This window comes from Struthio camelus, chromosome 5, assembly GCF_040807025.1.
Source record: "Struthio camelus isolate bStrCam1 chromosome 5, bStrCam1.hap1, whole genome shotgun sequence".
Lineage (NCBI taxonomy): Eukaryota > Metazoa > Chordata > Aves > Struthioniformes > Struthionidae > Struthio > Struthio camelus.
In genome coordinates this window covers 29,929,068-29,950,832 of record NC_090946.1, presented here as the reverse complement: position 1 = coordinate 29,950,832, position 21,765 = coordinate 29,929,068, and the positions used below count along the sequence as shown (strand labels likewise).

Genomic DNA, 21,765 nt, shown 5'->3' with positions numbered 1-21,765 from the left:
GCGTTTTGAGTAATATTTATTATTATCATCCGGAAGGAAAAAGCATTGCATCTTCCCAAGTGTGGCATCTTGTAAGCATAAGTAACCAAAAAGGACAGACTTGGGGATTGCATTTTGCTTAATTTCCTGTTGCTTAGGAAACATTTAATATCTTATGTTTTTACATATCATAAATTCCTCAGCAGCCTGGCTTTTTAAAATTTTTAAATAAATCTAGACAATTGTATATATTATGTCTCATACAAATTCAGTATTTTGTGTAAAATTTAATGTTCCTGCAACTCTGCAGCCAATGCAATATGTGTTTGTCTGTATGGATCTCCAGAAAAAACAAGGAATATCAGAATGTGAACATGAATGAGGAAATACCATTCTATTATACATGGGACTGTGGAAACAGCAGCATTATTCCCTAAAGCAGATCTGCGCCGGTGAGGGCAAAGGGGAAGGTCGTTAAGAACTTAGCATGTCAGCATTGTAGAGGAAATTTGAGAGAAACAATCGTCTTTTACGCTTTAGTCTTGGGCTTTGTCATGGGTTTCCTCAGGGTTAATCTTTCTCAGTCTAATTTGCTCATCTCTAAGTAAGGGTGATTACTTTACGGCACTTTACAGAAATACCCCATGGAGACAGCTGTAGTAAAGGGACGTAAGGTTCTAAGACCATCTTGGTAGAGGGTTAGGAAATGGTTGGAAGGGGCACTTAACTGAGCACGACCACCTGCCCTTACCATTGGCCTTCCAGTCTTTACTTTCGGCTAGAATCAGCATTTCATGGGAGGAAACTGCCCATAGCTTTAGCCACATCAAGGTTTAGCTGTATGTTAGCAACTATAAAAGAACTGAAGGCCTAAAGCAGACAAAGCAACAGCCTTCTAATGCATGGCTGAAACGGTCAATCGCTGTAAATATGATACCACTGTAAGCTCATCTGTATACAGGGGAGATTGATTATCCCCTTCCTGTGTTCCCTTTGTTTGAAATTTTTGTTACATCGCTCTGAAAAATAATTATTAAACAAGTATCACTTTTCTGATAACAGACTGTCTTGTGCATGCATTTAGCTTTCCAATGTTAGCAGGTCTTTAACGGTCTTGCCCTTCGGAAAAAAGAATTTATGCAACCACTCTATTTTTTCTGAATAAAATAATATGAAACTGTTACTTCTCATTGGTAATACTTTAATGTCAAGTACTTGATGTTAAATCTCATTATTATTAACAAACAAATAATCCTTTTTATGTTGGAAGGATTCAGCGCATGGGGGGGGGGAAAAAAAAAGCTTGAGAAGTATAAATGGTACTTGGGGACAAAATGAATCTCAGCAGTAGAATCTTAAGCCAAAATAGCTATTTTAAAGACTCTTTTAAGGAAACAAGTTATGTTTCTTTGCACTGTAATGACAGAGCACATTCTGAATGCATTTTATTTATTTATGTGGCAGTAATATATCAATATTTTAAAAAGTTAGATTGCCCTAAATTATTTTTTCACATAATGTATTCACACAATTAGGAATTGTAAAAATTAAACAGCCCTGAGATTTTTGGACTGTGGTTCATTAAGTCTGCAGGCTATTAATGAAATTTCCCAACTTTTAACAAGTGAAACAGGAAAATAAGTTAAGTGGTGACAGTGTGTGTTGTCTGGTTATCTAATTGCTGTTTATTTCCTCAGAGAGAGTGGTTGTCACTGATTTTTATTTTAGGATAGGATTTTATTGTATCCTGCCAGTATTTAAAAAAAAAAAAAACAGTAAATTCTTACTTCTTATTGGATAGCTAATTCAAAATTAAAAATTGTTATTTCCTCTGAACAGCAGTAAATAAGAAAAGGAAAGGTATAAAAATATGCTTTTAAGATTGATTATTCAATATTACTGGGAAAACTATTTGCAAAACATATTCAAATGTGTTCATTCCTCAGCAGAATGTTGCCAGAATTGCCTCACTTTTCTACCAGCTCAAGAATGATAGAGATTATGTAGTAAAATAATCAAATTACAGTTTGTGCCTACAGTGTTGTACCAGTCTGTGGTGTTCTGCGGTTGCTTACAGAGGATAATTCACATTTTCTTCCCTACCTCTTAGTATAATGAGAATAACCACGTTTGCGGAAATGTAAACCGATAACTTTTCAATTAAAATAGAAGACCTTTTCAATTAAAATAAAAGATACCACCAAAAAGTATGCTAAAGAAGGATAAACATTTCTACTACTTAGGAAAAACATTGATTCCTTACAGCAAAATATCTTTATGGTCTCTCTTTTTCTATTAGGTAAAACTGAATTAGACATTTCTTGTTTTAAATCAAATTCCTGTTGTCTCTGTTAAAGCTGTGTACAGTACTGTTTTTTTAACTCTGTTCTGCTTATTTGCAGAACACCACCAATATTTTTGAAGTCAGAGATTTTTCAGATGCAGCGTAGGATTTGTTCAAGAGATCCCCCTGTTTTGCTGGGCAGCAAGGAAATCCCACATTTCCATGTGATGGCCATGCTATTTAGATGGTTTGTCTCAAATGAAATATGCCAGTTAGACTCTGAGAATAAAGTAAACTGATGTGATGGATAATTTTCTCTGTATGAATGAAAGAAGTTCAGTTTGACCTGTTTTTTCTGGAACTGTCACTCCTTTACTCAGTGAAACAGGATAAACGCCCTAATTACTATTAGGGCCCTACTGGGTAGGTTGGGTTTTCAGGAAACTCCTGTTTTAGATAAGCAGTAATAGCTGTCTTTGTGTTACTTGCTATGGGGAAGAAAGGGTGAGGGGAGGAACTTGCATATGTTTTCCTATGGGTGAATTCTTGTCTGTTTTATTGTGCGGAGGAACCTATAGTTCCTCCTAAGCTAAGAGATTTCATGATATCTGATTAGGTTCACACTGAACTACAAAGTTTCTTCAGTAAGTAAGCATGTAGGCCAACTATTTCTATGTTTCCCTTACCTATTTTCATTCAGCTCTCTGCTTGTCTTGTGGCTGTTAGCGAGAGCTTCAGAAAGGAGACTGCTTAGTCAAAGACATTTTGGGGTCAGCTGATTTTTCTCCTGTGTACTGAGTGAAAGATCCAGAAATTCAATCTGGCCCTTGATGTAGTGGGTCATTAGGGTCTGTGTGACTGAGACTGTTGATGAGGATGATAGATGTCTAAAATAGAAACAAGGTTTTGACCTGTTTTATACTTCACTTTTTTTTTTTTTTTTTGAAATTCAGAAGTTTTTATTTTTCCTCTGCTTTTCACAGTTCCAGGTTGTGTCTACAACGGATCTAGGAATAGTGTGGTGGCCAGTCATTGAATTTATTAATACTTATCTTAACAGAAAATGTATTAAGGCTTAGTTTCTTCCTTCTGGGAAATATTCAGCCAGATCCCATTCTTACCTTGGAGTGCAGTAGGGTCTCTTCTGTTCTTTTGTCTGACCTCAGCCAAGTTTGTGCTCTCACTGCTAAGCCCTTGCAAATTGCTGCTCTAGTAGAGTTGATGTGCTGAAAAAAGTCGTGTCAGTTAAGCTGAAAAAAATTATAAAAGAGGTGAGAGACCCAAAATATGTATTTACTTCCAGCCTGGCTGTGCTGACTATGTATTTGAATGAAGATACGGCATCTCTGAGCAGATGCTCCACACAAAATCTGTAGGCTGCTCCTCACACACTTAACTGCTGGAGGAATTCCATCTTATAGTACATGCGAATGTCAGTTGAATTACAGAAGAAGAGAATAAATTTAATTGTGGCACTTTCAGCACTGTTTGAGGAAGGTACTATCTCTTGTTCCTCTGATTTTGAACACTTGCTTATTTATCTTTAGTTCAAATGAGTATGACAAGAGAGGTTAAGATTACCAAATTCTTTCCCCAAATACATGGTAATATCATAGGGCAATCTTTTGGGAATGGGCACAAGTGGTCCAAGCAGTCACAGCAATTAAACTTGGGTCTTCCATTATGTGAATATCTAAACACTGAGCTGTTAGATGAAGGGGAAACAATACCACCACTTCTTACTCTCAGTGTAACCTTTCATTTTGTTAGTATATGAAATATCTGGAAATGAAGGAATCTATTTTTTCCTGTCTTCAGATCAATCAAAAATTCAGTTTGCCATGAAACATCTATTTTTTTTTGTTAGTCTTGTCTTATGAGGAAAAATATTTGTAATATAGCTTTGTATGAATTAAATTTACTTTAATTTGCTTTAATAGCAGCTCAGCAGTGTATGATCTTGAACTTTATAATATATCTGAAATATTACCGATGATGTCCATGCTACTTTCAGGTACAGTGCATAACATGACACTTTGAGGACATAGTGTAATTGTCTTAATTTCAAATGTGGTAGATTTTTAGAAGCCTGAGACTACTGAAAATCATTTAAAAACTACATCCTTAAATGTGTAATGACCAGATTTATAAAAATAATTAGTAATGCCTACAGAGATGCTTTATGATAGTAGTCAAATTGTTTAGATAGAATTTAGAGGAATAATGTATTCTGGTGCTTTTAATGGCTCAGGTGCCCATATGTGTTTTAGGCACTTTGTAGGTATCATATGAGCACAAGTCATTTTCATAACAAAGATTTTGTTCTAATATCTTGCCAAGTGACAGTTTGATAGGTCAGGGAGGAAGAAATAGAAAAACTCAAAATCGTTTGAGAAAGAAATGGTGTTAAAACAACAAAATAGCTCTGGCTCCTATTCTTGACATATGCTATTGATGATGCTGAGAGGAATAAAAAGGTTGAGAAAGAAAAGGAAGAGCTGCCAGATGAAGCAGGGCCTCGGCTGTTCTCTAGTAGGTTTAGCTCTGCATGGTCAAAGGAGGTGCAATACTAAACACTGCACCGCTGTGTACTTCGGGGAACAGCTGGGTGAACCCTGTAGGAGTTTGTTACTTTTCTGATCTTCCACTGACCACTAACAAAAATATGGATTATCACATCTCATCGCTAGGAAATTACTTTTCAGACTTGGAAATTTAAAATAGCTTTTCACAGTAGGTTGTTCTATTTCCCACTTTAAAGGTTGTTCTGTATACTTCAGCAGAATTAACTGATATTTCGGGATTTTAACGGAAACTCTATAATGTATAGAGAGAATAGAGCAATTTAGGGATTCTCTACTTAGCAAAAGAACAGTAACCTACTTTTTTAACCTATACCTAAATGCATAAAAGTGGGAAGGGGAGGGAAAAATGAACAAACAAACAAAAAAACCTTGTACAAATTAGTCTGCATATTCAGTGTTACATGGTAGTTTTGTGGAAAACTTAACAGCACCAATAGTAATATGATTTTCTTTTTAAAATTATATCTCACTGAGATTAATGTCTTTGGAAAAACCTAAAGCCTTCAGATAAGGATTTGTATAGGAGGTGAAACTGCTCAGATATCCAAGAAAATTTCTAAGTACCTGACTTAGACATAGTATAAGGCTTTGAGGACATGGAACGCTGGAAAAGTAGTTCTCCCTCTGTGCATTCATGATGCGCTGTCACTAGAGGATTAGGCTTTGGCTTTCTTTAGAAGTGTTGATATATTGGGCAACAACTCCGTATAAAATATGATCTCTTGTTTATTTATGAATAGGAAAGGGCAATCTAAGTTACGGATTTTGTATGCAGTATACTAATAGGACTGTTACCTCCTGTAAAATTTCAGACAAATTTAGCAGCCAGAATTTTCATTTAGGGGAAGCTTCTTTTAAAAGAAAAAAACACATATTTAGCCAACAGTAATGGCATAACTAGATTTTACATATTTAAGACAGGAATTGAAAGAGTGTTTTATTAAAAGAGGATATAATGCAAGTCTGGATTTGGCTAACTCTTTTCCTTTGCCTTTCTTGGCGTGAGTCTTGCTGAATTTTCCTTCCAAACTGTCTAACATTTGCTTTCTTGTTTGTTTCCCCCCAGTTATATAACCTTTTTCTACAGTTTTGGTGTGTGTTGTGACTCTTTTATCAAGCTGTCTCTCTTTCCTACCCCTGGAGCGCATTAACTGAAGTGAAATGAAACGGAGACAACTGCCTCAAATGATTTCTGGCCTCCTTGGAAGCTTCCCCTTTGATTTTCTGCAACAGTTCCATGTAAGACTATTCATTAGTATTAGCCTCATTACTGCATTTAGGTTCCTTACTTTGATTGTAACTCACCTGGAAATCACCTCTTGCAAGGTCCCTTGACATAGGGAAATGTCCCAGCAGTACATTTATTTTACAGCTGGCTCCTGGTTAGCCATAAGTTCCCTATGCAGGCATATTGGAGCACTCTACCTGCTGCCTGCTTGCGTAGAGATTACAGAGGATAGCATCAGGGCTCAGTTTAAAACTGACTTACGTTAGCGTGGGTGGCCCTGACAATTGCCACCTCTGTTCACCTCTATCAAGCTGAGTTTAGAGAAAACGTATCCTAGGATTTGTAATGGCTGTATGTCTCTTGTTGTAGTGCAAGGGACTGTTTATTAAAAGCTGCTGTATAGCTGCATAGATTTTTCTACAGTAGTTACTTCTCTCTCACGCTGAGCAAATAGATGCAAGTAAGAAAGCGATAGGCAGTTAATAGTTGGCAAATCATTGCATCCCCTTTCCCATGTCGTAGACTCTGGTATAATGCATTTTCGTAAACGAAAGTTCATGCTTTATCAGTTCTGCTATTCTACAGGGAAATTAAAGATTTGCTTTCTACTAATAAGCCTATCCATCTGTGGTGCGTAGGCTTCTGATGTTGCAGTAGTCATGTAGTTTCCTACCACCACCAGTGGGTGCCTCTGTTGACACTCTTTATTGTAGACTCTAGCCGGTGGGACAGAAGCTGAGTAAAGAAGGGAGAGGAGCAAAATAGATCATTTTAGCGTCCTGAATTCTGTAGAGGTTTACTTGCATGTAAGAAAAAAAAATTACAAAAATTATTTACCTTAAAGGATCAAAACTGTTAGTATGACTGGTTTTCCCTAGGAAAAAAGTTTAGAATCAAGGCTCTGAAAAAAGAAACGGAGGAACCCGGAACGGTTTCTTTTGTGTTTTCAAGGAATAATCTAGCCAGTGGGCATTTCTTTTGTCACATGCATTCCAGAGAAAGTGCTGAATGTTCACGGAGGAAGCAGGAGTGTGCCATGAGCAACTTCCCCTTTGCAGCTGCCAGACCCTTGCTGATGGGCTGGCGTGTGGGATGCACTTGTTTTCATTGGTATTGCCTAGCCCCTCCCAGCTGGACCAGTGGTAACTAAATGTGAATTAGACTCTTAAAACAAAGTTATTAAGTCCAGAACTGAGCAGACAGACAGATGTCTCCACTTATCCTTTCTATTTTTGTAGCAGCTACACAGAAATGCCATAATATTGCTGTCATTACAAGAACAGAAGAACTTCTTAAAGAAAGAGCTCTCTTCTAAGGTGGAGAACTATAATACTTATCAAATGCTTCAGAGCTGGAAGAACAGCTGTCTGGAAATACTGTTTCTCAGTCATTAAAGTCAATATTTTGCACTGTTATAGTTTAGGGAAATATTTTTTATTAAAGGAAGTTATTTTTTCCCCAGACTGTAAGTTTGTGAAAGCTGGACTTAAGGTGGTTTCTCCTTTTGTTTAGCTTTGTTTCCTTTCAGGCCAGGATAATTATTTTGAGAGTTAAACTGAGACTGTCTTGCAATGTCAGCTGTGATAATTGAACTGGATAAACTGTCTTCAGACGAGATTGAGAGCAAAAAGGATTCCAAGTCAGATTTTAAGGAAGGCAAATTCAGTGAACTATATGCCGATTCTCACAGTTTTCAACTTCACTGCTCACATTCTGCACCAGCTGGTAAGCCTGCGTTTATATGAACTATTTCCTCAAAGTTGTGTTTATTTTCTCATGTAACATCTTGTGAGTAAACTGTAAGACCTGATAAGACGAAACATAGAATGCTTTGTTATCACATGTATGCAATACATAAGGTCATTTTTACTTCAGGTAAAGGGTAGAACACATAATGATTTTTTTTCTTTTAAAGGCAAAATAAAGCCTATATTCTTTTCAGTGTCTTTTGAGAATGGCAGCATATAGAGTGCTGTTGAAAGAAGAGGTTGAGAGATTGCTACCTTTGCATTACCTGGAAAGTGAGCTTTCTCTAGGAGATGAAACAGCTCTTGTGTAAGTTAGAGCAGCCCCAGCAGCTGCTCTGAATTTAGACTTTCTAAGGTGAGCGTATAGGCTTTGCTCCCTAGTGCTTAGCACTATGCTTCCTCTTCTGCCCTCCTCTGATCTTTTTTTAATCATATTAGGCCTTGTAAAGGAGGAGCTGCATATGTTGTAAGATTTTTTTTTCATGACTTGTTGGGTCATTCAGAGTTTCTGTTTGGTGCCAGGTGGTACATATAGCTAGAATAGGCCCCAGGAAATGTCAGCTAAATAAGCATCATGAAATTTTAATTTCTCTGGCGATTCACATGGTCTCGATGAAATTTGGAATGTAGTTGTCTTGGATTCTCTAATGTGATCAAGAACATGCATGCAGTTAATCTATGCAATCTTTCTTATACCCTTTAAAGCTTTTGAAGTTATTGGATGGTCATTAATTTAGGAAATAAGTTTTAAAAATGCTTATTTTGACTTTTCGTTGGCTGCATTATGTATGACTTGCACAACTTGCAGAGGTTAACTTGATTTTGACCATGTTGGCACCTACTTATCGTCACCAGAGCCAAGTACAAACAAGAAATAGGTAGTATCTGAATGTGAATGGTGTTTTATCCTGTGGAAGGACAACCTACAGTGGAAAACTGCAGCCTTCGGTTGGCAAAAGCTGATGAATATGTAAACAAAACTTTGATAATTTTAATTCAGTAACAAACTTCTGGGATTGAGTGCTGCTTTAGTGTTTAAATTATTTCTTTCAAAAAGAGTAAACGCTTGGGATGCCATGCTATCTATTCTTTTGCAAGAAAAATAGGTATGCTGTATTTTCTCTAACAGAAACTTTCTGATTTTACTTCTTGTAAAGCATACTCTTAAATTTGTAGAGCAGGATGACTCCAGTAAGTATACTTTTAAATTTACCTTTTATGTTAGCAGGTCTCTGCAAGATCAGCAGTCAGGTGTCTGCTCCCCTGAACTCCCATAACATAACCTTAAAATTACTTCTCATGTCCCAAAGAAGTGCCATTAAAGAACCTATGCATATGCTAGGTGACATACTTTGACATTTCCCTAAATGCCAAAGCAGTATACTCTAGCCTATCAAACTGATTAAGAGTAAAGCAAACTTTCGGCATGAGCTGCGTACTGTTTGTGGAATCATGGCATAGAGTTCTGCAGGAAAGAGTGAGGGGAAAAAAAAATCAAATCTCCTTGAGATCCAGCTCTTAGAAAATAACTTCTTCTCTCTTCAGTGGAATTATTACCTGCAACTATTTGTTTCAAACTCTGTTGTTCCCATTTCCTAAAGCAGGAATAGTACTAGCAAGTGTCTTTGACAGACGTTGCTTTCTCAAGGGACCTGGGGTTTTTTGTTTTATTTAAGGGATTTGTTTGTGTTTTTTTCTTGTATCATGGGAAGATTCAGATTAATGATTTTGATGAATGATGACTTTAAGCAAGTGAAATCTCACCTTTTGCCTTCTAAAACTGCCTTAGATGTATTTGTTTTACCTATTCTTAGAGTGAGTAAGCCTTTTGTAGTTTCCAGTGCTGCTTTGGGCTGGCAGAGGCCTGAATGAAACACTGTAAACAAATTCTGTTTGGTTTCCACATATCATTTCCTAAAAGGAAATTCAACTTGCTCAGCCATAGCCATTGATAAAAATAAATAGCTTTCAGTTATACTGAGAAGATGGACCCTGTTTCTTAATGTGCAGAGTATTTCCAGTTTCAAAGGCAAAATGAAAAGTCTCTGAGCCATGGGAAATATCAAAAGCCTAAGAGTAAAATTTCGGTTTTCTCACATAGTGACAGCAGTATGAAAATCTTCATAGCTGAAAAAATCAAAAAGAAGCCAACACCCTGCCTGAAGGTGCTGCACCAGGTTCCTTAGTGGTGGCTCTGCAACTCCATAGGGTTCCAGCAGGATGCCACAGGGAATGGGGGGATCATGGCCCCTCCGGGGGAAAGTTACAGCCTTGGCAACCTTACGTTTAGCCTCAATACTTTTTTCCAATTTTCAAGGTTTCTCAAAGAGGATTTTTAAAACTGCTCTAAAATAATTCAAAACATCAGCAAGCAATGGTATAAGGTACATAAGCTATGAAAACGTTAGTAAGAACTTGATGTGAACTTAGAAAAGGCACCAAAAGAGTATAAGAAGTCCTTTTTCTTCTGTTCAATCTGCTGCCCATATAGTCAGTTGTGTTGAAAGATTTGTTGTTTAAAATTTATTTTGCTGTGTTTGTGCTATGAATTTTTATTTATGAATTACAGAATTCAATATATACAGACCATCAGTTCAGAAAGAAAAACTTTTCTTCTTGTAGTACTAATGATTTAATTGCAATCAAACACCTAACAGTGCAAATACTGAAGAGTGAATACTCTGACAAAGTTAAGTTATATCCTGAAATATAGTCCTTTTTTGCTGTTGTGTGTAAATAAAAATGCCTTTAAAATGGAAGCATCATTAAGAGATCTGATGTCTATGAAGCGTTCTTGGGATAGGGAAATATTAACCACATTTTTCATTTTGTTCCTGCTTTAACCTAAAATTTATCCAATTACAATGGGATATAAATATATTTAAGCACTTTCCTAATCTCTCTTCTTAAGCGGGAAAGAATAAAGTTATAAATTTAACTTTCTGTATTTCACTCCATCTTTGATACCAATGCGAGTACCAATCCTGAAACAAATTTATTTGGGATCTGCGTATATACCAGAACATACTATAGAAAGTAATACACTAGAACAAGAACAAGAGTATTGTTTCATTAACATTGAGTGTAGTTACTGTCAGGCACTCTCTCAAATAATAGAAACTATGGTTAGCTCTATGAATAATCATAACTATTCACTTTTTGCAAGTTAAACTTTAATAGAAGGTTACCAAAGATGGATAAAAAATGCAAGCCCAGCCTACTTCATTCTCTTTGAGTTTCCACAGAGGGAAACAGCTCCTTCCAAGTGTAACCCTGCATATTATCAGTAGATAATGCTTCTCGAAGGCATTCTCATTCTCTGTGTAATGTAATAGACACTAATTCTATCCTAGAAGCTACACGCAGAGCTTAATTGAAACCTTGCAGTGTAATACTGAGGCACTGTTTCAAAAGATGAAATCCTGAAATGAGACCAAGCTTGGCTTAGAAAACGCTTCATGACTAGACCAATGACAGATCTTGGTTTCCGTGGCACTCCGTTCCCTTGGCGCTCAGGTCAGCTGAACTCTAAACAAAAGTATGAATGGAATAGGCATGCTTGTAGGTGTGGAGGATAAGGTGAGGTTGATGATTTTAGAGAGGTCAAGTGATCTTTAAGGAAATAAAGGTTATCTTGACTTACATACTATTATCTGGCAAAGAAGAATTTTAGTTTTAATATATTATGATAATATGAATGTGGAGCGTTGCAGCTACAGCGATTCATCTTCACAAACGGGCAGTGGAAGGTCATTTAAGATCTAGAAATACAGGAAGTGATCCCTGTTGTATTTGGCAGGGCACAATATAGTCTTGGGCCTGGTGAATTTGCAGTTCAGACTTCTCCCAGGGAGCAAAGCTAATCTGAATAGTCTAGCTGTAAATATTTGTGCAAATTTAAATCTTATCTCTGATAGATGCCATTCTTTGTTTCTCATTAGCTTGGAAATAACTAAAGCATCCAACATAGAATAATGGCCGTTATCTTCCTATCTTTTTTTATGATTGTAAGATAAATACTCAGAAGCGTTTCTCTATTGAAATTCTGTAATATGCTCCTCAAGGTGGCTTTGTCTGAGTAACTCTTAACTATGAATGAAGAAACCTCCCAAAAATGTGTGAGTATGAGTGAGATCTTAGTAATGTGACTGCTATCATGGGGTCAGAGTACAGCACTCTCCTTAAATGAGACATATACTAAATCAAATAGATTTGGCTATGTGACTTTCAGTAGAACTGCATAGGTAAGAAATCATTGAGTGTCCAGGCTTGATAAAGCAAAATTTTACTGTCTGTCTTGTAAACCTTGCGCAGATGAGTTATTTGGGGAAGGGATGTGGAAGTTATTTTCCAGAGACAAGTTCGTATTTAACAGAATATATTTTTACTGCAGATCTGCCTACATATTAGAAAAACCTCCTGATGCTGTATGCGTGCAGTTATAAAAGGATCAAAATGAAATATAAAATAAAGTGGTAGTGACTGAAAGGGGTTATTCTCTCAAAAAAAGAAGAAGAAAGGAAGAGAAAAGAGGAAAAAAAACCAGGTCACATTCCTGAAAAACACTTTGAATGATCAATGTGGCACAACAGCATAGCTAGACTAACAGGGTACTCGGGGAAAAGAAAATGGGTGATGTTAGGTAAAGAGAATATAACTGAGTAAACACTTCCAAATGCTTAGTTTCTACTTTGCGTTCAAAACCATCCATGTAGTAGGTGTGTAGAGAGAGGTAACAACTGAATTTTTCCATTTTAGCAAAACCTGAGCAGCAGAATAGCCTTTGGGGGTTAGAAAAGCATTGAGGATGACCAGTTTCACTAGACTATACAACGAAGTCCCTTGCTAGCCATCAGAACATGTGAGTTTATAAGGAAAGGATGAACAAAGCTTGTCTTCAGGTACCACCAGAACGTAATGAAAAGATGCTATGTACAGGAAATAATTTTCATTGGTTAAAACACAATTGAAGTCCTTATCTTGAAGTGAGCTCTGTATAAAGCTGTAGTGCAATGCAGAATCTGAAGCTGAAACATCCACACTAGCCTAATTTTTCAAAATGTGTAAATTTTTACTTGAAGTGGATTATATTTTGCACAAAGATTAGGAACTACATTTCTGCTTTTTTCCTCCCTCTTCATTTCCTCTCATTATGCAAAAAAGGTCAAGGAATGCATCTTTCCCTCCTTTTATGAAGCAGCAGGCACACTCCTGCCAGGAAGAAAAATATTCAGAAATAATCCTTCTATATGCTATGCCAGGTAAAGCCAATGCTTATTTGGAAGCCACCAAGCAAAAAAGTTTATTAAGCAGTAGAACAGAAAGATAATAAATTATTAGCAGCCTCCTAACCTCCACACTGTGGAATGTAGTTCCTTATTTCTGATGGATAACAGAATAGTTATACATCTTTCTGAGCTGTTATCTTTAATTTTGATTTTACCTTGGAGGCTAAATGGAACTGTTCTCTACAATTTGTGTCAAATTCTGGTAAATAAGGCCTTTAAGTTTATGACGTAAAACAGAGGTAGACTTTATTATGTCCAAATTACCATAATTAACATACTGCTACTTTTAAAATGAAATGGACATCCTGTATAGTGACTGGAGGGAAAGGGAAAAAAGCATGTTTGCTCATGTATGTGCAGAGATCAGGATTCAAGTTATGTAGCATGTGCTCAGTAGAGCTGAGACTTTAATACCGATATGAGTTTGTATTTTTGCTTTTCAGCCTAAAGAAGTACTATGTGCTATTACTGGGAGATCTTTCTCTCTTTGGTACTGCCCTCTGTACCAGAAGTTCATTAATAATATACAAAGTAAGCCTGTAGCTAATGAATAATTCAGAGATCACATAGAGGCCTAATGTACTAAGGCATTCACCTCTGCTCCCTGGGATCGTGACTTCTATCCTGATATGGCTACAATAAATGGAAACTGAGCTGGATATAGAAATTTAATTTTTCCCACAGGCATCATTTCTCTTCTGTGCTTTCCTTTCTCTAATGAGCTATTTATTTTGAATTCAGGGTGGGGTGGGTCAGCTAATTCTGAGTAAAGATAATTTAATGATTTATAATTAGACAATAGATATATGCATTTTATTTCCCAGATTCCTTCAGCAGCAGTAGAGGAAGCATGTCTAAGTAAAGAATATGCCACCATTACAGACATTACTAAAATTTTACCTGATTTGAAAGGTAAAGTCAATACTTAGAACTGTGTTTCATTGTTGTGTTCAAGCTGTATAGGTGTAAGCTGCAACATGTTAGGGGTAGGTTGTTCAGACCTGGCTCTTGCTCTCATTTTTTGACCTTTGTTACTGAGTCTGGACTGATGCGTTTTGTCTTAGTTGTTAGCAGAAGTGAGTCTGTATGCCCAAGTCTTTTCTCCTTTAATGAGCGTAAATTGACAAGCAAGTCTCCAGAATGCTACAGGATGCGAGATGCCTCAGTGCGCCTACATGAGATCACTGAGGCGTTTTTAAGGTTTCTTAACAATTTTAATTGTAAGGATATGTCTTTGTATGCTATTGTAACAACAGAATATCCTGTTGAGGCACTAACTTTAAGAACAAGTCTGAAGATCATTAGTGTGGCATGTGGAGTGGACTGGTGGTCGTGTATAGGTGAGGCACCTCACTGATGGTGAGGCTGGTAAAGGGTGCTCCTCTAGCACTGCAGAACACATTTGAATTTCACATTTGAACGTAGAATTTATTGTAATATCTTATAGTGCTGTCTAGCAGTATGTGATGAGAAAATAGTGATATCATTTAGTACCTGGTCTATAAGGTATTGCTAAAATTAGTTTCTCTTTTGTATCAACAAATCAACCCGCACTTAGATTTCTGTTACGCCGTCATAAATGTAGACAAACTCTACCAGTTTTGCTTAGACCTTCACAGTATTTACATCAATATTATAATCTGGCTCCAGTTAGGCTGATTTAAGAGGGGGAAAAAAAAAAGGGGGGGGGGGGGAAGGGACGGGAAGAACCTTCCTGAAAACACATGTTTTGTAATATTTAAAAAAGGATATCATGGGAGACAGGGAATTATGCGCAGTGTTATCTGTGTGGGCAGCTGAATGTTATAAATAGAAAGAGTTCTGAGTGGTGCTGGAAGAGGCAAGCGTGTTTTTCCAAGAGCACATGGTGAGAAAGAATTTGGCTGCCTGTTAGTCTCAATCTTGAAGTGTTTTACTGGTAAAATAACAGAATGGAGAAGCTATCCTTAGGAATTAAGTATTATATATGCAAATATATTAATAACTTAGATCTTTATTTATCATACTTATGCTTCCGCTTCAAAAAAAAATCACTCGAACACATGAATTTCTTGAACCCGTGTAATTATGCTAAACTTCTCTATCCCTGTATGTTTTGAAAAGAGAACTGGTGTCAGGTTTCTGTTTTAATGCTTTGATTGAAGATTTAAAGTTACTATTTGTAAAAACACAGATATTCTTTCTTGTATCAAAAGAGAAATCAGCAGCACTTTATTGCTTACTTCAGTACTGTTTTAACCTCCTTGATTTCTCTGCTGCACTTTTATTTTGCTCTGTAATGCAGTGTGCTCTACAAAAGCTCTCATTGTAGTGTGCAACAATATTTACTGTTACAGAATGTTAACTAACCAAGAGGGCAGTAAAATAGTTCTTAGAAAATTTGGATCTAAGGAATGGAATTATGCATATTAAAGATAAACTTGAACAGTCTCATTTGCATCCCTAAAGTGCAAGATAATTCCTATAGTATCTTTTTCTTGTGTAATTTCAAAGAATTTTCCAGTGCTTTACATCAGAGCTTATGAAAGTGTCTCTTGCTTACTTTTACTGGCAGCATTTTTTCTAATTGTTGCTTTAAATTTTTTTTTCCTTGATTTCTTTACTTTCTTGCGTCCTTTTCCTTCTAGAACAAGGGGTAACAAGTCAGTTCACTCTCAGTCATTATGGATACAAAGAATTCTGGCAGTTACCATATTGTGCGTGGCACCAAGTCTCTGAATAAGAGGTAAAAATTGATGACTTCTCTCACTAAACATAGAGAAAGTACTAAATATCAGAATTCCCCGAAGTTATTTTAATAACTTGGAGTCCATACTGCAAGCTTCTTAATATTGCCTTGGCCTATGTCATCAGATGGCCTATGTCAAAGCTAAAAATTTTGATTGGTACCTGCTTCCAGCTCTCTTTCTACTCAAAAGTTTTCAATTCTGCAATAAAAGATTATAAAATATTCAAGGGAAACACCCTTGTATTCATTTAATCAGTCTCATCTGCCTAGATACATTCTGCTGAACTCTGATAAATTATTTAAATGAACCACAGTCAAAATGTTGTGTTGCTATGTCATAGGTTTATGCTCAAGACTCCTGCTCTCTCGTTCTATATTGCTAAAGGATGAGATGTAAAAGGTCTGTAATGATTCTATTCCAGGATCCTTGCTAAGGCAAGGTCTGTTAGCGTAGCTTTTCAGAGACGAAAAGTAATGAATAGGGGATCTTGGCCTGTAGGTGTTGCCAAGCCAAAATGGCATTTTTTTTGCAATGGCATTCTGACAGACTAAAGACTGGATTGTGCGCAGTTCTTTGGAAAGGCAATTTCTAATGTGCATCTATCAAAAAAATTATATTCATCTATGTTTTAAATGATTGTCTGGAAAAATGCTTGGATTTTGGAAGCCATCTCTGAGAAAACAAAGAACTATTGAAAGAGATCCCTAGTTTTGCTATAATATTTATGTCGGCCTTTTAATGTGGCTGTGTGGAATGCCTGGTATGAGGTCTGCTCATGCATATTGACTAAGCTTAATGTTAGTTTAGAAGTAACACAGCAGTAAAAATAGCAAGTATATTTTGGATAGCGCTGATAAATTAGCTTTCTGTCAAAAAAGACAAAAGGTTGAGTCATTCAGGATTTAAGAACTCTGTGTGTGCACGTGTGCGTATGCGTATATATTTATGTGCCTTTTTATTTTTGTATATAAAAACCCAAGGAGAACATAAATCTAATCCTCAGGATTCAAGGATCATTGAAACTAAGTTGAATGGACTTGACTATTTACTCAAGAAGTTGGCATCTCATACTTCTTGGGAGTGACTTGTCCTTGTTCTCTGACTAATGTAACTAAATGATGTAACAAATGTTTTTGGATAGATCCTTTTCCTTCGTTTCTGGAAGAACACAGTTTCAGTCATCAGTACACATTTTTCACACAGGATGTGCTACTGGCCTGTTCGTTTACCTCAGGAAGGAAATAGTGAGGGACATTCACAGGTGTATAAATAGGTGTCCTGTTTATAGATGTATTGCCAGCCTTAAAGTTCAGGTCATCGTTATCTAACACGATGCAAACACTTTTTCCATGTTTCATTACTTTGTAGCCTTAGTTACAGAGGGCCTCAACTTGATAACTATCGGATCTGTTTTTAGGAAACCATGTTCCCTAATGATATAACCTTGATCTCTAGTTGTCCGCCTCCTGATTTTCTCTACTTTGCTGTCCCATCACTCCTTTTGGCAAACTGCTGTGCTTTGCTGTCCTTCACAGGACTTGCAGAAATTCCCCTTCTGAGTCAGGTCAAAAGTCCACCTAGTCTGGTATCCTTCTTCTAATAGTGATCAGTATCTGCTAGTTCTGAGGAAAGGAAAACAGGAAAGTCTCCTGTTGGCCATGTTTTCAGTAACTCCTCAAGGATATCCTACCCATTTCTCAGAACAGTCAGCGCCGATGTCCTACAGGAGGTAAGGCACTCTGCTTGAGTAGATCAATCCTCAGTTTCACAAGAATGAAGGTTATTCACTTGAGACAGAAGTTCCTAAACCACTGCTTTTAACTATTTCGCAACTGGCGTAGAGCTGACATTAATCTCTCCATTTCTTATGTGCTTTCCTCTTCTTAATATTCTATTTCAAAAACATTAAAGGAAGACACTGTTAGTTTCTCCTTTAAAAAAGGAAAAAAGCTTGTGAAGTTTTTTTCATATATACTTTCTGCAAAGAAGAGAGAAATCAAGGAGTTCAAAGGGGGTTTTTCTAGGCTTTTTTAATGTACACAGGTGACAAAGCTATACAGCGACATGATGTATGCCATGCTAAGCTTTGAATGTCCTCAGTAATAATGAATTTTCTATTATTTATGCATTTTTTTCTCCACTTATCAAAAATGGAAGTGTGAAGAGATTAAGGAGCCTCAGTTAAAAACAATCAAGCATTCAGGCTCCTTCTGAATGCATAAAAATGGGATCACTCAGCATTTGTGAAAAATAGGTCCTGACTAATTTGCCCAAGACCATTAAGTAAGCCATAAATTTCATACGGCTGCTTCTGGTTCTTAATAATAATAAATTGTGAATCTGTTCATCACCTTTTGCCCAATTATACTATTAAACTGGTATGTTTTATAAAGCCTGCTGGATGTGCTTCAGCAAGAATAAAATCTGTCTTACATAAAACTGTCCACTTCTAGACAGCAAAGATTTTTAAAGTATACATAATTCCTTTTCTTAAATGGCAAAAATATACATGAAATCAGGTTATGCTCTAATAAGTCCAAAGGGGGAAGCCAGTATTTTATTAGAGTTTAAATGCCGTTTTGATTTCCAAGGGCGCAGAACTTCATAAGCATGTTATTCCTTATTCTTCCAGTCAAAAAGTAGGCACATTTAAAGGCAAGGTTTTCTGCTGGTTTAAAGTATGGCCAGTAGTTCACAGAACCGCCTGCTGCATGTTTGCATCAGCTGAGGGATCCAGGTCAAAATTATAATGCAAACAACTTGTAATTCTGTAGGATGCCACCACAGCAAAGCTGGACTGTGAATCTGATTTGTAAAATGAAAACTCTCATCAAAAGTAATTTGAAGGAAATGAGGAAGCATACAAAGAAAATTCCCTTGTTTGTCTTTCATCAAGGAGAACTTTTGATGTGAAAAGGTCATTTACTGATGACCTTTCTAAACACTATTCCTTCTTTTAAAACACTTCATAAACCAACTTCAGCTGATTTAAGAAAAGAGTTAAAGTGAATTTCAAACCAAGATTTTTTTTTTTTTAGTTTATGGGTTTGTTTTTGTTTTCTCCTAGAAATGTTAGTTCATTTATTTAGAGTAATGCCTGCAGATAGCTTAACAGAAATGAATTTGAAACGAACTGCTTAGGAGTGTTAGGATGAAAAAGGGGTAGGGGAGGGAGAAAGCTCGGGGGTGGTAACAGCTTCTCTTGAAAAGCCGAGGGAAAGAATCAAGCAATCTCTAGAATGTGCCACGTTTGTGGCAATGAGTTTTAGAGCATTTTATGTGGTGATTTGAGATCTCATTTAAGATCTGGAACAACTGACAGTGCATGTATACATATGTTACCTTCATCAAGAACAGATAGGAAAATCCACCCCTTGGCACTGGCAGTGCTCCTTTTTTTTCTGTTCAGTGCATGCAATGGGATAATGAAACAAAGCTGTGTGTATGGGCAAGGCTTTAGATTTGTAATGTCAAATAATAGAGTAATATGGATGAATGTGCCCTCCTGCCTTTTGAGAAAGTATTTAAAAATAAGGCATATATTAAAAAAATTAAAAACAAAACAAATGAATGTTACTAATATGAAGCTACCACAAATTCCAAACTAGTTTATTAGTTTTATTGAAATTGTCCCCCCAAAATAGTTCTGCTAATAATGCTATGAGTTTAATAGCAGCCTGGGACTATTGCTTTCTGCAGCTGCATAAGGCAGCAGGGCAGTAGTTTTCTCTTATTCATCCAGAAGAGCTATTCCCTAAGGTAAGAGGAAAACCCCCTAACCATCTTGTTTGAACACATGAGAGAACAGTCCATCTTGTTAGATTCGCTTCACAAAGGTTCTGCAGGCTTGGTTTGCAATGTCGGCTTCCATTATTAAACCATTAAGACTTATTATAAAAACTTAGAGCAGCTATTTGCTGTCGGACTACCTGACTAGAACCCTGACTAGAAAAGTTTCTCGTCATTACAGATGCAATTAATAAAAAGAAAATAGATAGGAAAAAGAAAACACAACCTTGATAAAAACTTGAAATAATTGTCTTAAACTTGACAGTTTATTTATTAGACTTGAAAATTTTGAAGGACTTTCCAATATTGCATTTTTCTTACAGAGCAACTACAGACTAGCTAACTCCTTTCCTGTGTTCTCTGACAAAGATCCCAGTGTCCAAGTCAACTCCAAGTGTGCCCACCTTAACTTATTCTAGGAGGCTTCTCACTGAAATATTGATTTTGGAGAAGACTTTGGAGAACTGTTGCTTTTAGCTTCTCACACTGTAGATCATAATCAGATATAAACAAAAGCAACTATACGGACTTTTCTTAAGAAATCCAGATGGATTTTGGAATAATTTTTTCTCTCAAATCAAGCGTGAGAGTTTTCTTCCTAAAGTAGAATTGTACTATTGTCTCATATTTTTGTCACTCCACTATACTGCGGTTTATATTTTGACATGTTTTATAACCTTACAAAAAACCTCCAAAGGCCCAAGACTCCAAGCAGAAGTATAAATAACTTAATGACATCAGTAACAGCCTATTTGCTGTTCTTGGGAGAAGACTCAGCTCCTGAAGCTGCTGCTGAGTAGTTGCGTTCCGTATTGCACCGCCAACATCACTCCAGCATAGTCTGCTGTGCTGTCGAAAGCTATTACGTTTCTCTTTTGCCCTGTGCTGTGTATCTAAATTTCCCTGTAAAAAGGATACTGACTTGGCTGCACAGAGTTCTTTGTTCCCCGCTCCGCGCTGGCACGCACCAGCACGGGCAGACAGGCTCTGAGGCTGCTTGTTTAAGAAATCCTGGGTGTCAGTCAGTGCTCTTCATTGCCAGTCTGGGATGATATTGGAGTGTATATAAGTGTATAATGCAAATTAAAATTGCAGTCATATTGAATTGAATGTCAGTTACTGCTTAAAAGAGTCTTTAGTAGATAGTGTCTGTAGCTATGCAACATCAATTATTTTTCTTAAGTTTAGTAAATGCTACTAATGATAACCTGAAAGCCAAATATGTTACATCTTGAAATTAAAGTTCCTTTGTTGCTTCTTCCTTCCTGAAACTTTAATTCCAACAAAAAATGACAATCAGATCTTATTTGGAGTTACAAAAATAGGGGTTATCAAAACTCTCAGTCTCTAAATGGAGCACTTGCACGAGATGTCAAAAAGATTAAAGTAGCAAGAAATTCTGATTATGAATTTTAACTTGGACCTGTTCTTCCAGTGTTCACTTAGGCCAAAGTCAGATATCAGCATTTCAATGTGTGTAGCTAAAATCAAAGACCACAAGGCATAGCTGAAAGAATTGTATACTTAGTCATCTCAAGAAGTTAGACTACCTTTTTCTGGAAGCTTTTGTTATATTGAAAAAAATAGTGGAAATTCAATGACAGAATATGTACATGTCTTGATTAAAGTATTATTAATATAAATTTTACTTTAAACTTCTGTTTAAAAAAAAAAAGTAGTAGTTAGTGAATAGGTTTTCAGGTAAGAGAACTGGTTAACCATTACCACTAGTAAGCGCTTTCACTAACAGAAAGAGCACTGCATATGAAAAAAGTACTCACTAAGATGTGAAGACATATTTCTTCATCTTTATTGTTTGTGGACTGTTTTCATATATTTATTTAGTTTGTTTGCAAGTTACTGTTAGTAGGGAAAATCATCAGACTCAACTGGTGATACCGGAGTATCAACAAATGAAGCGCTATCAAACAGTACTCTTTTCATCGTATTCGTTTGTGAAAGCTGTTTTTCATGGTCTCTGGTTTAATATGTAGTGTGATTATTTGCGTGATATATATGTTAAAAACTACTCAAGTAGAAAGTTATACCCTTCTGTAACTAACTTTGTAGTTGAAAAACACTGGAGAATCACCTGTACTATGTAAAAGCTGATAACTTGGTCAGGCATTTGCTTA

At 36.5% G+C, this 21,765-nt stretch overlaps 1 protein-coding gene across 6 annotated transcripts in view; it reads left to right on the top strand.

Moving 5' to 3' along the window:
* The window catches only part of ANO3 (anoctamin 3), a 226,975-nt gene that overhangs the window by 4,383 nt on the left and 200,827 nt on the right, over window positions 1-21,765 (top strand). For 4 of the 6 annotated variants that reach the window (XM_068945318.1, XM_009688372.2, XM_068945315.1 and 1 more), the window contains exon 1: window positions 7,252-7,801. The exons of 1 other annotated variant lie outside the window; for it this stretch is intronic. In XM_068945318.1, the coding sequence (XP_068801419.1) occupies window positions 7,648-7,801 (154 nt within the window). In that variant the 5' untranslated portion in view covers window positions 7,252-7,647. Of the gene's footprint in view, window positions 1-7,251; window positions 7,802-11,257; window positions 11,341-21,765 lie in introns of those variants that run through there. One more of the 6 variants, XM_068945316.1, reaches the window with a different exon arrangement.